At 47.9% G+C, this 16728-nt stretch overlaps 1 protein-coding gene across 1 annotated transcript in view; it reads right to left on the bottom strand.

Moving 5' to 3' along the window:
• LOC119387374 (potassium/sodium hyperpolarization-activated cyclic nucleotide-gated channel 2) overlaps positions 1-16728 on the bottom strand; it is an 82427-nt gene extending 65699 nt beyond the window's left edge. The window contains exon 1 of the mRNA XM_037654744.2: positions 16414-16728. Coding sequence (XP_037510672.2) covers positions 16414-16460 — 47 coding nt within the window. The 5' untranslated portion in view covers positions 16461-16728. The remainder of the gene's footprint in view (positions 1-16413) is intronic.

Here is a 16728-nt window from a genome sequence, read left to right as displayed (position 1 = left end):
AGGCTAACAGCTAACTCCTGTAGCATCCAACCTGGCGTAACTCAACAAAACGACGGCTTAAGGAAATACGGCCACTGCAGCGAGCGTAGTGAGCTTCGTGTTGTCTATCACTTCATCGCAAACCGAGCGGTGAGACCAGCACGTACAAAGGTATGAGCCGTTTGATGATCCGTGTAAACACAAGTGCGAGCGACCGCGCCCGGCTGAGCAAAGTGCAATGCCATGCACTTGCATTCAGCCTCCCCCCCCCCCCCCCCCCTCTCCCCGCATAGGCCTTTCAGGCGACGAAATACGGCCGGCGCGTTTTCTCTCCGCTAGATAAGTGTTCATAGGCTGCGCTCGCATGCTTTCACTCGCACGTAAACATACGACGCGCGTGGCGATGCTTTCGATTTGGACTTTGTACCGAACCTCACGGCGGCACCGACGGCGACGGCAAAAATGGGCCGAGAGTGGTCATGTAATTAATATCGCAATAAAAAAGGAAGTAATGCCAGGAAAAAAAAGGATATTTTCATTCGTAAGTGCGCTTTGCCATTGGCTGGACGCCTTCACTATTCCAGCATAAAATTGGCTTAATTTTAAATGCGAAGCATTTCTTAGCGAAATTCTGCGACTTTGAGCGTATCTATCTATCTATCTATCTATCTATCTATCTATCTATCTATCTATCTATCTATCTATCTATCTATCTATCTATCTATCTATCTATCTATCTATCTATCTATCTATCTATCTATCTATCTAGCCGCCTACGACTTTGTGCTCTCCTGGCCGTTTCGTTAATCAGATGTATACCAAAATTGGTATGGCTTCACATGACCGTATTACGAACATAAATGAGGGGTCATAACATGAAAATCATGACACACATGTCATGAACAGCATGATTTACATTCCACGGTCATGAGGCTCTTGCGGCTGTTCCGTCAATTTCATATATACCAAAATTGGTTTGGCGTGACAAGAGTTCATGATGAACATAATGACAGGTCCTAACGTACAAATCATGACACGCATGTCATGTTCAGCACGATTTACATGACATGGTCTCGGGGCGCTCGCTGCCGTTTTATTGAATGGATATATACGAAAACTGGTATGACGAGACATTTCTGTATGACGAACATAACTGACTCTTGGTATCATGAAAACCATGACATGCACGTCATGTGTGTCATGATTTACATGCCACGCTCATGGTGCATTCGCGGCCGTTTCGCTAGCTTGATATACACCAAAATTGGTATTGCGCGATGCGACTCTATGACGAACGTAAATGAGAGGTGGTAACATAAAAACCATGACATGCAAGTCATGTACGACATGATTGACATGCCACGCTCATGGTGCGCTCGGGGCCGTTTCGCTAGACTGATACACACCAAAATTGGTATTGCACGACGTGACTGTATGACAAACGTAAATGACAGGTGGTAACTTGAAAATCATGACATGCATACCATTTACGGCATGATTTACATGCCACGCTCATTGTCCGATCGGGGCCGTTTCACTAGCTTGGTATACACCAAAATTGGTATTGCGCGATGCGACTGTATGACGAACGTAAATGAGAGGTGCTAACGTGAAAATCATGACATGCATGTCATGCATGGCATGATTTACATGCCACGCTCATAGGCGTGCGCAGGGTTTCTCATTAGGGGGGGCGAAGGTTCATCGCAGTGCCCCGCCCCACTCTAAAAAGTCCATGTATGGGGCAGATTTTGCGCCCCCCCCTCTTAGGTGTCTAGAAGGGTCAATGTACGGGACAGATTTTGCGCTCCCCCCCCCCTCTTAGATCATTAGGGGGGGGCGCCCCCCCTGCCCCCCCTCTGCGCACTCCTATGGCCACGCTCATGGTGCACTCGCGGCCATTTCGCTCGCTTGACGTACACCAAAACTGGTATTGCGCGATGTGACTGTATGACCAACATATGTGACAGGTGGTAACATGAAAACCATGATATGCATGTCATGTATGGCATGATTTACATGCCATACTCATGGTGCACTCGCGGTCATTTCGCTCCTTTGATATACACCAAAATTGGTATTGCGCGATGTGACTGTATGACGAACGTAAATGAGAGGTGCTAACGTGAAAATCATGACATGCATGTCATGCATGGCATGATTTACATGCCACGCTCATAGGCGTGCGCAGGGTTTCTCATTAGGGGGGGCGAAGGTTCATCGCAGTGCCCCGCCCCACCCTAAAAAGTCCATGTATGGGGCAGATTTTGCGCCCCCCCCTCTTAGGTGTCTAGAAGGGTCAATGTACGGGACAGATTTTGCGCTCCCCCCCCCCTCTTAGATCATTAGGGGGGGGGGGCGCCCCCCCTGCCCCCCCTCTGCGCACTCCTATGGCCACGCTCATGGTGCACTCGCGGCCATTTCGCTCGCTTGACGTACACCAAAATTGGTATTGCGCGATGTGACTGTATGACCAACATATGTGACAGGTGGTAACATGAAAACCATGATATGCATGTCATGTATGGCATGATTTACATGCCATACTCATGGTGCACTCGCGGTCATTTCGCTCCTTTGATATACACCAAAATTGGTATTGCGCGATGTGACTGTATGACGAACATAAATGACAGGTGCTAACATGCGAATCATGTTATGCATGTCATGTACGGTATGATTTACATGACACTGCCATGGTGTTATGGCAGTGTCATACCAATTTTGGTATATATACCAAAACTGATTGGCATCACACGAGCGCGTGATGAACATAAATGACAGGTCATGCATTGTATATACCAGAATATAAGTTTCATTAGCATGGTATATACCAGATTGTACATGCATACGTGCATGGCAAATACGCAATATATGGAGAACTAGGTGCCATGGCATGAATGATTTCATTTGGCTCAAAGACAAACAAGGCGATGTTTGCAGCTCTTTGTTGGCTGCTTCGCATTACTTCGATTCCCACAGTGCGAGGGATCTGCCGGATTTTTTTCTTACGCGCTATTCTAGCTTAAGGCTTTTTTGTGAATACGGGATCATGTCTGGCATTCGCGAAACAGTGCTTAAGCTAGACGAGAACAAACCGTGGTTAGAAATTATGCAGTGATAATACGAGTTGTCAAGAAAACGAATCTGCTGTTGAAAGCATCGTCCTTTACGCATGTGCGTGTACAACACGGGCTGCCGGAAGCACGAGCGTTCGCAGGTTGACCACACAGTCCTCAGTTGGCGCGTGGCAAATCCGCTAATCTGTACGGCTCCAGCTGCGTAGGCTTTTTGTCTCCGCAGGGCTTGGGTAGCGCGTGTGACGTCAAGATAAGACATGCTGGAGCGGAGGTACGATTAAGGGATGCATGGTGTAGTTCGACAAAGGGAACAAAACGATTTAGAAGGAGAGAGTACGGGGGAAAAGATCGGGCGCTAAAACTCGACTGTTTATTCCGATAGCGAAGTGGAAATTAGTTAACTAATGAGAGATAACGCTATATCTCGCTATTCCAACTGCGCAGAATATATCAGCTGATTTTACGCTGAGGAGAGCTTTGGTATGGGCAACTGCTAAGCTCGAGGGCGCGGGTTCGATTCCCAGCCACGGCGGTCGCATTTCGGTGAAGGCGAAATGCAAAAGAACACCCGTGTACTTAGATTTAGGTGCGCGTTAAAGAACGCCATTAAAGAACGCCATAATCATATCGTGGTTTTGGGACGTAAAACCCCAACAATTACAGTAAAATCTCAGTGATACGAATCTCGTGGGGTTACCAGAAAATATTCGTATCATCTGATATTCGTATCACCAGAAAACATGGAAAATTAGTATGCGACAAAAGAAAGTTGGCACACGTTTTGATTTAGTGTTTCTCAGCGCCGCAGCAACGTCATCAACAGCTCTTAATGATTGCCAGTAAACTTTTTAGACGTCAAAGATCATAATCGTACTCGTAAATATACAGTGCGTGCGCGCGCGTGTAATTAATGAACCAGATGTGTTGTGACGCGTGGCCGCTAGTAACCCCTTCCTTATCTTACTACGCCTTCCTGCATGACAACAGAGTACTGCGGCGAAAGTAAGTTAAGAAGCGCTTTGCACACGATAGATGAAGGCCAGAAAATTTTAGAAGCGCTGTCCTTTGTTGCTGTTATTTTCTTATCGCGGTGGTATTGGGGGCGCTTTGCGGGAGATTTATGGCCGTGCCCGCACAATCGGTAGGTGTGCTCAAAATTCGGAAGTCTCCCGTGCAATTCGGAGAGTTGGCAGGTGTGCGCGTACGTTGCGAGGCCTAGCTCCTTCGCCAAGACCGTCCGCTTCGTCTCTTGGGGTCTTCGTCCACCGTTCATGGGACTTCATGATGGACCCGCAGCCCAGTCTTGTTTCGTAGAATGTTTGATTGCGAGGACATGGGTTGCATCGACGTAGCAGGCACGTGTTAACGCAGTACAAAGACGCTGCTGCCTCGAGCACTGCAGTACGCGTGAACACGTTAAAAAAAAGAAAAAGAAACGCGACGTCAATGCCATCTGCAATCTAGACGCGAAGGCGCATAACGGCCTCCAAGATTCGGCCGCACAATCTCGGAGGGAAGACGTACCGTTGATGGTCGTGCAGCGCGCATGGCCTCGCCCGCGCGGGACTGCCGTGTCTTCCGCGACAGCGCGGGCAGCACCTGTTCGTACCTGTGCGCTAGCATAAGTTCGTATCAAACGTCGCGGGCTGAAAATCGGTTCGCAACAACCGCACTCCAATACATTGCAGGCTAATGGGCCTTGGCCGGGACCACAGAAAAATTCGTATCACCCCGAAATTCGTACGAGCCGTGATCGTACCACCGAGGTTTTACTGTTATTATGTTACTTTAGTCTGGGCAAGTTGGTGCGACATCGTGCAAAGTTCATTCGCTCAAACGACGACGACGGAAGAGGCTCCTGCGTGGGCGTGTTTCTTCTGTCTCCGCCTTTGTGCTCATTAAGTTTGCACGATTCTACGTATCCCTACCCCTAACAACAATTTTGTTGTCGACCCTAATGAATGCCTGTCGTTAGTGTAGAAGCTAGGCTAACACGACATATATGCCAAGGTACACACATTAACACTATGACGCGCAAGAACGAATAAGTTCAGGAACGTTTACAGCGAAAGCTGTTTTGAGATCACAACAGCTGATTTTGGTGAGGAAAAAAGAAAATCCATGATCGGGTGGAATTTGAACCCACCCGATCAGGGCAGTAAAGTCGAGAAGGCAGTGACACACACCCACTGTGGTGATTGGTCAAACATTGGATAGTTAAAGAAGAACTTTGATATATAAGACGTAAAACAGTGCCTAACACAGCTAATGGCTCTCACTTGTTCTTATTTCGCTCACTTTTCTCTTGTCAGCAGTTCATTTATGGTTACATGTATTATTAGTATTTGCTGTTCATGGCTTGATGTTAACGTTTCGCATCCACTATGTCTTTTCTATTCGTAGAAAGGAATAAATTAAAGCTATTTAACAGAAAAGTTCGCACCTGGTGCAAGGGGTAGCCTATATACAGGGTGTAAGATAATGAAAGGATATACTTTCCATTCCAGAGGGGTCGATCATTTTCCCATTACACTTATAAACTTACATAGAAGAGTAACGTACTTAAATCTATTATTTTTGGACCGGATGTGCAATATCCTGCGAGACAACAATGAAAAGAACCACAGACTATATGCGGTGACAGGAAAAGCTTATATCCTTTCGTAGTATATAACTTCAGGTTTCATGGCGGCATATCGCCCGCCACGGTGGTCTAGTGGCTATGGTGCTCGACTGCTGACCCGCAGGTCGCGGTATCGAATCCCGGCCGCGGCGGCCGCATTTTCGATGAAGGCGAAAATGCTTGAGGCTGGTGTACTTAGATTTAGGTGCACGTTAAAGAACCCCATGGTGGTCCAAATTTCCGGAGCCCTCCACTACGGCGTCTCCAATAATCATATCGTGGTTTTGGGACGTTAAACCCCATCAGTTTATTTTTCATGGCGGCATGTGTGCCTTTAGCAAAAAAAAAAAAAAACACTAACAAATGGCGTTCGGCATCGAATACGTTATACGCTGGCACATACACCGTGGCACCGGCATGTTTTCTTGTTCACGAATACCGTTTATATCACGTACGTAAGGGAGAGCTTATCGTATATGATGACATAGTGATGTCACTGACTAGATAGGTTTCACTCTTTCTGTCAGTGCCGATGGCTTGGCATGTACCAAAATTACACCATTTCCAGCTAATGGGGACCATGAGGCGATGCGAAGCCGGAGCACTTGCACGATCGCGTTCCGTTGGCGTTCGTTGGCACTGATCTCCACTAGGTCAGTGTTCGTTGGGCATGCTACCGACCTCGCGTCGTGAAACGCGAAGAGGAACGCTACGCGCGTCTTGTCTTCCCTCTAGCCTGGCCGTTAATTCTCACAGGGCGAGCGGGGAACGCGGTCGACAGGCGTGCGTGAGGGGGAGGGGACGCGCATGCGCTGGTCCTCATCGCGGCGTTGCGCAGGAGAGAATGTCGGCATGTCTAGCCCGCGTTTCAGAGGAAGAGTGGAAAGGGGGAGTGGATGTGGAGAGGGGAAAGGGAGAGTGGAAGTGGAGAGGGGAAAGGGGTAGGGCCAGCGGAGAGGGGAGTGGAGAGGGGTAGGGGAGAGGGTGAGTGGAGAGAAGAAAGGGGAGAGGGGGAGAGGACAGGAGGAATGGTGAGGGGAGTGGAGAGGAGGTGTGTGGAGAGGGTATGCGCATGCGCAGTAAGGGTGGCCACGCCGCACACCACCACCACCACCACCGGATTGAGCTCCGCCATAAGATACTTCGCATCTAAAACACGTAAACAAGCAAACGCATCCGCGAGTGTTTTTGTTTCATCGCAACACGCAACGCAACACTTAATGCGACGTCAGTGCGCCCAAAATACTTGTTTCGGCTTCTCCGTCCTATACTTATGTAAACAAGCACTAAAACGGCACGCGGTAAAAGGAAGGGACGGCTGGAAAGCCTGTATACGCCGCGTCTTGTGAGTCTGATGCGAGTGCTCTTTGAAAATCGAAAGGTCGAGGGCGCAAACACGCACGCAGCCGAGAGCACTTACATTAGTGGGAAAGGAACGGAACGCCGGCGCACTTAAGAAACGACCGACCGCAACGTTAGATCGTGGCCTTTTTTTTCTTTTTTGTTTTCATTTACAAAGCTGGAAGTCGTGTCTCATGCCATGTCTGGCGTAAAGCCCATTTAGGCGGTGTGGCTTAAGTTCTGCGCAGAACCCAATTCGGAGGTTGTCAGTTCGGTCTCCACCGACGGCGAGCTGTTTGTTCGCTCCGTCTTTAATTCATTTTTCTTTTACCTCATAATGACATCTCATTTAAATAAAACTACAAGCAATGCCCGCTATGCTTTCCTTGACTTCATTATCTGTCGGCTTCATTAGGTTACACAAAATACACTTGGTTGGTGAAACTTTATTAATAGTCCCGAGAGACGGGACTAGCTCGCAGTGGGCTCCTCCCACGTTGGGACGGACAGGCTTCAGCTCTCTGGATGGCCCAAAGCTGATCCCCGTTGTTGGGGCTTCTGATGGCTCAGCACCATTTGGCTTGGTTGGCTTGATCGCCGCCCAGTAACGAAGGGCATCGCCAGAGCATGTGCTCTAAATTAGCTCCCTCCCCGCACCGGGGGCTCGAGCTGCTAGTGTAAGTGTCCGGATAAATTTTGTGAAATAAAGCCAAATTTGGGTACGAACCCGTCTGTAAGAGTCTAAGTGTCACTGCCTGGGCTCTGCGTAATGCAGTGCTTCTTGGGAATAGAAAGTGATAAGTCTACACTGCGAATATTACGCGATCGGACGTCGCTTCGCTTAATCTGAAGCAGCCTGAAAGATGATCAAAGATTAATGCCTTACACATTGCCTGGGAGGCAGCAATCTCTCTCTCTCTGTGTGTGTGTGTTCGTGTACGTGCGTGTGCGAGTGTGTAGGTGTGCGTGTGTGCGTGTGTGCGTGTGTGTGTGTGTGTGTGTGCGCGTGTGTGTTGTGTGTGTGTGCGTGTGTGAGTGTTTTAATTTCCTGTCTAACGCCTAACTTCCTTGCAGCCAAGTCTGCCTGTCGGCTTCCTTTTTATAACGTAGTTTGGTTAAGACATTCCGTCGATACTTCGTGCTGTTGCTGATGTGTTCTCACGTGCCTCCGGTCATTACCTCGACAAACAGCCCCTGCGGAGCAGAGCAAAATCACTTACTGGGCAGTTCTTTTTAATTAGCGTCAATAAACAGGACAACACGTTTCTGTTGTTTTTTTTTTTCATTACTTTTATCGTTTGCGCTTTCACCCTTATCTTCCATAGTGGCGTTCGCGTGTTCGGCAGACTAAGCGGGCGCGGTAATTACGCTTGATCGCGCTTTATGCGCCTTTAATGAACGGCTTGGGGAAAGAAGCACAGGTCTAGGCATCTCGACTCTAATCTCTGCCCCATACGCTCGAACGCTCACTGCGCGTTACTGGTTTCGGCGTGCGGCCAGCAACGGCACTGAACTTTCTCAGCTTAAGGAAGCAGAGCTATCATATGCGGGATTAGTGCAGAGAAATTGGGGGCCAGATTCACGAAGCTAGGTTTGTAATTGCTGTTTGCATTTGTCGGCCACCTATCGTTTCGTGTCTATAGTATCCGGACTGGTTACAATTTTCTCTTACAAACAATTGGAACGAAAATGATTTTTAAGGCGAAAGCCTCAAGTGGCTATATTCCGTCTCGCTCCCCTCCGGGTGATATTTCGAGTGCGCGCGTTCTATTATGTGGCATAAGCCGACTACTGCCTTGAAATGCCGACAGCCGTGAATTGTACATTGTCGTTGTGGGCCTCCGGTCGTCGCAGAAAAGGCGCGATTTCTTGTGTCGTGTCGTGTCGTGTCGTGTCATGTTGGCCAACGGTATTTAAATCGGAGCGCTCGCGTGGCCGCCTGTGAGCGTTATTTTTTTCACGATTTCTCGCGCGCTTGGACGTCAGGCTTAAGTTTGAAGTTTGTTTCATTATTTTTTTTTTGCATGCAGTGAGTTAGATACAGATAACATACAGACGAAGGTGCAGAAAACCTGCAATGCCTCCGATCCCGGAGGCAGTGCAAAATCACGTTGGGTGCAAAAAAGCTTTCGGGGTGGGGGGATCATGTTGAAGGGGAATCATGGTGGAGGGGGGATCCATACAATCGGCGAAGAAGAAAAAGAAGATGGCTTTCGCGTTCGAATAGTCATATGCCAATCCGTAAGGGACCATATGACTTTTTTTGGTCGCGGTTCTCGCGCATGTCTGGCACCGTCTACACGTGGCATACGAAGCCTGCACACAGAGTAGGCTACATCGGCGTTATAACCCGGGTGCTCGTCTTTTCAAGAACAACCAGTTGGCGCGCGGCAGTGACGGCTCTTCCACAGAGTCGGGACACCACACAGGCTGACGGGCGAGCCTGACGTCGAAGCAAGCAAGCGCTAGCGTTGAATTGGAATCCAGTTCTCGCAGCAGCGCGCGGTGTCGTGGGGCGCAGCGGAGACCAGGGCGTGTCGGTAATCGAACTGATTGACCTGAATTATTTATGCTAGTGGACGGGCCACGAGACACTGCGGGCGGCAGACCGCTCCCCTCTGCCCTTCCTTCTCCCGTCTCATCGTCTCGACCGCGTGTCGCGCTTGGGGGTTATACCTTTGCATTTTCTTTTACGCGGGCCTCGAAGTTTTCTCTTTAAAATTTTAATCCCTTCGCCGAACTCGGTGTCTCCCGACTCTTTTTAAGAAATTAAGAGCGACATTGAGGCGAAAGCGAAAAGTATAAAAAAGCAAAACAAATCGCTGGAAGTCTCGCGCAGGGCACCACTCAAATATATATAAAAAAGAATGTTGATGGAAAGAGAACAAATCTGTTGAAAGCCCTGTTAATCAGTTTCGTTCAGCGTTGCATGCTCGTGCATTATGTAGCACAGCGATTAGCGCGGCACCGGTCACCAGAGTTAAAAGAAAAAAACAATATCGAAGACAGAAAGGCACTTAGATGCATCGGGCCTTTTTGTCTTGAAGGGCGCGGACGTCGCATATTTTTCAACACATCAACACAATTTACTCTGTTGCCATCGCATTGTGAGCGTGTACCTGTACTTCTGCACGTCGCAAGGGTAACTCGCACTTTGCGTACCGTCTCAGATTTTATGCCCCTGCGTAATCGGACAGTTCTTGCAGAGTTTCATGTTAACGTATCTAGTAGTTTACAAACGGCAAGTGCCTTCGTTTGGAGACATCACTCAGAAATTACCATTGTCACAATTTAATTGAATAAGTTTCTATTACGCCTCCAAGCCTCCTACAACCTTTATATTTGTTCAGAATATTCTACTGGCTGACCAGTTGTCTGAAGAAGACAAACCAATGATCACAGTGCTTCAGTTACTGTTGGGCACACTTCGCGTGTTCGTCGGCAAGCTGAAATCGCCGTATGCTCTGTCCTTACAGCACGTACTGGATTTTCTAAGTCCAGTACTTGAAAGCGTTCAGTGGGCACCATGACTCGACTAGTACTGTCATTATAGTAATGGGGCCAAACATGTGTCAATATCCACAGTGGAACGTGATACGCCTGTAATCCTGCGTCCAGTGCTATCAAGTTGTCAAGATACGAACGTGCATAGAACGCAGCAGTGTTGTTTAAGCTCATGTGATTTTTTGTACGCTCACTTCTTTCTATCTTCCTATCTTTCCATCCCTTAATCCACTTCCCCCAGCGTAGGATAGCAAACCGGACGCGCATTTGGTTGACCTTGCTGCCTTTCCTTCCTCCTCTTCCTCCTCAATTTACCTGAAAAACACTTGATTACCACTGTGTTTCATCATCTCGATGCGAGACACTGCTGTATCCATAACATAGTCCCGAATGGCGATCGACAACGTTTTGTTAATTGGCCACGACAACGTTTAGGCATCCCACATAATTTCCCACAAGTTGTTATCTACATTTTGTAGAGCACATTTGCTGCGAGCACTCCCAACCAAATGTAATCGCGGCAACATCAGTGCTGCTGTAAAAACATCCGTAAAGCTCTCCGATTTCGTGGAATCTGTTCGGCGGCAAGATTTCGTTCAAGAGTCCCGGCGCGTGGGCGTTCCCCGTGCTGTAATAACGCGAGGAGCCGCGGTGGTTTTGCATACGATCTGCATACGGTCCGCTTTCGATCTGCTGCCGCATATGGTACGACAATCCGTACGACCTTTCCTGGCGACTAACTCCATATACAGCATACTGCTGGCGCAGGTTCTATTGGTGTTAGCCCCGTTTCCAACATAGATGTTGTATGTATACTTTGGCGTCTGACACGAAGTGCAGGCGGTGAGCCGCGGAATGCGAAGTTGTTTTGGAAGTAACTAAACAAAATAGTGCATGATTGCTGCTTTCTGCTCTCTCTGCCAGTAAATTGCGAAAGGTACAGCGCCTACTTGAAACTCGTGCAAACAAAATCGGCGCTGAAGCTTTAGCCAAAAACAAAGCTTTCCGAGTAACTCGGGTAGCAGCTTCCTGTTATACACTGACGGAGATGTTTACTTGTCCTTAGGTGAATATTCCTCAAACCTGCGTACTTCCGCAGAACTCATTTGTTTAATATGATTGGCGCTGTGCGGTTATGGTTCGCATGTAATAAACGCATTGCAGCCGTTTTTTGTTTTAGCGTTGTTTGCTCGACGTCTCGTTAGCATACTCGCGAAACTTGCGCCAACTATCGTCAACTTACGCTGTATTCGGCGTAGCTTAAGTGGATACTGTCACCTGTCGGTATCACTGTACGAAACGCTCTTTTATGACGATTATCTCGACGGACTTCAAAGCTGTCACGAATTACGCTAAGTAATGCCGGCGCCTTTAGAATGAGAACAGAGTCCTAGACGCATTATGCATCACTGTGGCTTCACGCATAAATATGCGTGTTTCTCGCCCAGACTTTACATGAAGGATTCTTCGCTCCATAATGCGCATGCAAACTGTAACCAAATCCATTTTTACGGCCGTGATCTTCCTTCAACTTCACATAACTTCTCGACGCGTGACGGAAAAGCAGGCGTCCAGCAGATGTCTGGGATATTTTCTCAATTTTCAGCGGGCGTCCCGAAACGAAAGATGTTCGTTGCGGGATGATGATAACTGCATCGTCATGATGATAACGATGTATGAACTTTAGTGGCGCAAAAACCAGGTCTGGCCAAACAGCGTCAACATTCTGTTTCCCAATTTCGCTCACCTCAGCTCATACATTCAAACTAAAAGGCATCCGCCGCTCGTATTTTCACCTCGGCGCTATGCAGAAACTATCCCCCTCTCGTAAGAGAGTAACTCTCCTAAAGTTTGCGATTTGTGGAGAGCACGCGGCGCGCGCGAAAAGTCTTTATCGCGCAATAACCCAGTCACTTTCCAGCCACCATCTCAGTCGCTTCACTTTCCAATACATGTAAGTCGTCGTTGTCGCCCCATGCTTCACGCGTGGGAAGCTGAGAACCCGGCGTTCCATTGAGCTCAGTGCATGCGAGCAGTTTGCTTTGACGCGACGCCTCGGCAACTGACAACAAATGGCGTCTTTCGTCCCGCGCAACAAGTTCGAAAAACCGTTTGTCGTATTTTATTTCTCTCTTCCTCCGGCGAATTCACACGCACCAACGAAGAAATAGATTCGGGTGAAAGGCGGTGCTTTTGGCGATGATAGCGGCAGCGTGCATTCTCCGGGGTGGTAGAAGGAGAACAAACCGAGGAAGAGACAGAGATTGGCTTGGCGGAAGTGCGAATGACGCGAGCGGCCGAAAGTGCGGAAAGGCACAGACGCACAGGCGCATCATCTCTAAGTGAGGAGTCGAGCCGGAGGAAAGTGCACTTCCGTGGAGATGGGAGGGCATTACCCCGGATGGAACGGCGGAGTAGGGAGCGATAACAGAATGGACCAGGGTATCTGGCGTAGCTCTCGTGACGCTGTATCGGGGAATGGGGACCAATCGGCGCCTCGCTTGTGCGCGCAGCGTAATGTGTACGGTGGCATAGGAGGGAGAGAGAGAGAGAGAGAGAATCGGACGATAAGAAGAAGGAACACGGAGCAGTAGATCGCCCCATATGGAAATACCGCACGAAATCAGGCTGTGAAGTGCGAGAAGGGGAACCCTAGTATCTGTACTGTGGCTTTGACGTGGCAAGCGGGGAGAGTCCTTATGCCTAAATAGTGAAGACTCCCTTTCCATTCATTCATTCATTCATTCATTCATTCATTCATTCATTCATTCATTCATTCATTCATTGTCTCGTTTCAAAAGGCTGTCGGCATTACATACCAAACAGATTAGATGACTCACGTCAGCCCTATTCCATCACAGCGCTGCATTCTTCTTATATTTGTGTTTCGTCCACGTTTACGACTACTTTGCAGTGATTACCCCTCATGGTGCTTTTCAGCCCGTTGCATTGTTTTCTCTCTCGTTACGGTTGTAAACATCCGAAACTAGGCTGTTCGAAACGAGCGAGCGCAATCCCTCGTAAAGCCGCTATCCCTCATTGGTTCCCATGGGAGAGAAAAAAAGAAAGTGATTCTCTTACTGTCTCTTACAGAGTTTAGCCTTGTGTTGTACGAGTTGTGCGCACACGTGATTTACGAAACGTTATCGTTGTATAACGCAGTGTAATTCCTGGTATTATTTGAAAGCTTTTATGCAATCGGTTTTCAAGGAAGTGACAAGGAAGAACGATTACCTAGCAGGTTTGGTTCAAAAGCGCGAATATAAAACCATATGACTGCCGGTCCAAACTGCCCAACCATTCGACTCGTGAAATTTTTATGCGAAATAAAATGTTATCAATCAATCAATCAATCAATCAATCAATCAATCAATCAATCAATCAATCAATCAATCAATCAATCAATCAATCAATCAATCAATCAATCAATCAATCAATCAATCAATCAATCAATCAATCAATCAATCATAAGATGGATGACAGTAATCGTGCGCGTTCTGTAGCAGTCGTCGCTGTGGAACTTTTAATAGTGAATTGAAGCGAACGAAGGAGATTTTCCATTGTATATACATGTACTTGCCTATCCCATACAACCATGGTATTGAGAAGAAATAGCCCTACACCTAATATTTCATCTTTTAACTATCGCAATAATTTGTTAAGTATAGTTTCTTTCCTCAAACTACTTAACTGTAAAAGTGTTGTCTGGGAACGCGAGCATTCCTTTACAAGGTATCCTTTACAAGATATGTTGAGCTGTTTCATGGGTTTATACTGCTTTTATGAAATGTACACGGGTTGTTCATTAGATGAAATGTACACGTGTTGTTCATTAGCTATTTCTTTTTTTTTCACCTTCTACTTTCCATCTAATAGACCTGTTGCCAAGTGTCTCACTCTATATTTAATTTTCGTGCTTTGTCTTTCCATGCTTGAGCATTTTCATAGTTCGCCTGCATTTTCGGTTGTGAACATGCGCTTCTACACTATTATTTTATTTTGCATTTTAATTTTTTTCATGGCCTGTCATGATACTCGTATGTCCATGCCTGTGGCTTCTTGGCTAAATTATTAGTTATCATTAAACGCAGTATTTCTGCCTCCGTATTGCCAAACACTAAACAAAGAAGCGAAAAGAAATTGCGACAAAGGGGTTCCACACTTGCGTCAGCAATTAGTGCGACGGCTGAGAACAAAGGGCGAAGGGGTGCCATGGAAACAGGCTGGCGCAGATGCTGCCGCCACCAATTAGTATCGAACGCCGCCTAGAAACAGCAAAGGACTAAGTATAATGTTGAGATGCATACCAAGAACGTGTATATATATTTTAACCTGGTTCTACGTTGTTTCTTTTCTTTCTTTTATGTATCAGTTGTTAACAACTTATGGGGTTCTACGTGCCAAAAGATGTGGCAGTGCGGCTGATGCACTACCGACACAAAATGCTCACATAATCATACTATTTCGTCTCAGAGGTGCGAAAGCAGGTACGCATCACAGCGATGCTTATCAGCCTGCGTCGGCACAGCAGTTCGTTAAACTACCGTTAACCATACTCTACATGAACAGCAAAAGTAATTACCCGATGCTACGCTGCGCCACAATGCCAGTCACTTTCTGTACGTATCGCGTAGAGCGTATTGAAACTGAAAGGATGCGCAAGAAAAAAAAAAAAAAGCTTTGTCCGGGTAATTAGTTTTCAGTTGTTCACATCATTAACGTATTCGCTATTTTTACTGTAATTGGTTTTCTCAAGCACTTGGGATAAACTTAATATCAAGCATCACGCAAACCGCCTTTAACGAACGATAGCTTCTTTTTAGGTTCGGCTTCTCCTTTAATAGTGTGTGTCGACAGCGAAGCCCGCTTGCCGTATCTGAACGAATGTGATTCACTCTTGCCCAGACTGGGACGGTCCCGAGCGGAGCTCTTCGGTGCCATCGCAATTTCTCTTCCACCGGGCAGTTAAGAAAGTGCCTACCGATAAAAGGGAGAGGGGAAAAGAGGGATGTGGGTAAGGATGAAGAAGCGAGCCATCGGGAGAGGGCACAGTTTCGAAAGGTGGGTCGGGAAAGGGTGACGTAGGAGAAAAGGAGACAGGCGTGCGATTGGTCGATCGATGCGTTACCGATGCCCCCTCCCCTGGATGCTTATTTATAGCGCCGAAACCCCACCTACACCCGATGTTCAATCTCAGTGTAATAAGGTAAGCGAGGGCTCGCAAAAAACAAGAATGAGAAAGGTAGGAGAGGCAAAAGAAAAGAACATATAAAAAATGTTGGCCCGGGCCAACGTGATCTGCGTGTGCCTTTTGTTATCCGAGTTCGATTAAGAGAAGGGCGCACAACGGCCACCCGTACGGGAGACCTCTCCGGCTTGTTACCGAAACGCCGCCCAAGTTCGATCGGGTGGTGCCTCTGTCTCCGCGTTCAGCTGTAGATGCCGCCGGCGCCCGCTGCGTTCACTCCTGAGCGCGCAATAGATTTCTCCAATACGTCACCCACTTGCGTAGAGACGGTAGTGGTTAACTATCTCAAAACAAACCGCTTTGCTGCGATACACCCTATGATTTCATCGCCGCGAGCCGTTGGAGTCTGGATTACAGGCAGGACGCAGAATCCAACTCCCCTGAAAGCGTACCTCTACATTTGCACTTTCGCTACCGCTACCGTCCCGCAACGGGATGCTAGATATAACCTAGCTTATGCTTCTTCTCCTGCTCCCCTTTCGATTCTTGCGTGCTACGAAAAAAAAGAAGAAAGAAGAAAGAAAGCGCAGCTTTATCTAGCACGTCGAGGAATGTGCCAGTGTAGTAGAGTTGTGACGGGAGCGAGATATTTACCTTGGCACAATTCATCAATCGGGGACCCTAGATGGCTCACTCACCTTCGAATGAGCATCCTGTCATGCTGGGGGACCTTTGACTCGTCCATCTGTCACGGAGTCACGGAGTCCTGTCGTTTAGATTGAGGCGTGGCAGCGGCCCAGTGCTGGTTAGAAGGAGTTCGTCGCACACTCGTGTCATGTCGAGGTTGCGGCCGAGCGTCGCTCACTCGCCGCGGCAACTCGACAACGCGCGGCGCATCTCGTCAGCGTCGCACGTGCGTCGAGCGTCCTCGTCGCCTAGCAGGACGGGTTGGCAGTTTAACGTCAGTCGCGTTACCGTAGGCATTTCGACCTCCTCTTGGTGGTCGGAGGACG

This window comes from Rhipicephalus sanguineus, chromosome 3 (genome assembly GCF_013339695.2).
Source record: "Rhipicephalus sanguineus isolate Rsan-2018 chromosome 3, BIME_Rsan_1.4, whole genome shotgun sequence".
NCBI classification, from domain to species: domain Eukaryota; kingdom Metazoa; phylum Arthropoda; class Arachnida; order Ixodida; family Ixodidae; genus Rhipicephalus; species Rhipicephalus sanguineus.
The sequence above is the reverse complement of the archived record's forward strand: the minus strand, read 5'-3'. Positions and strand labels throughout refer to the sequence as shown.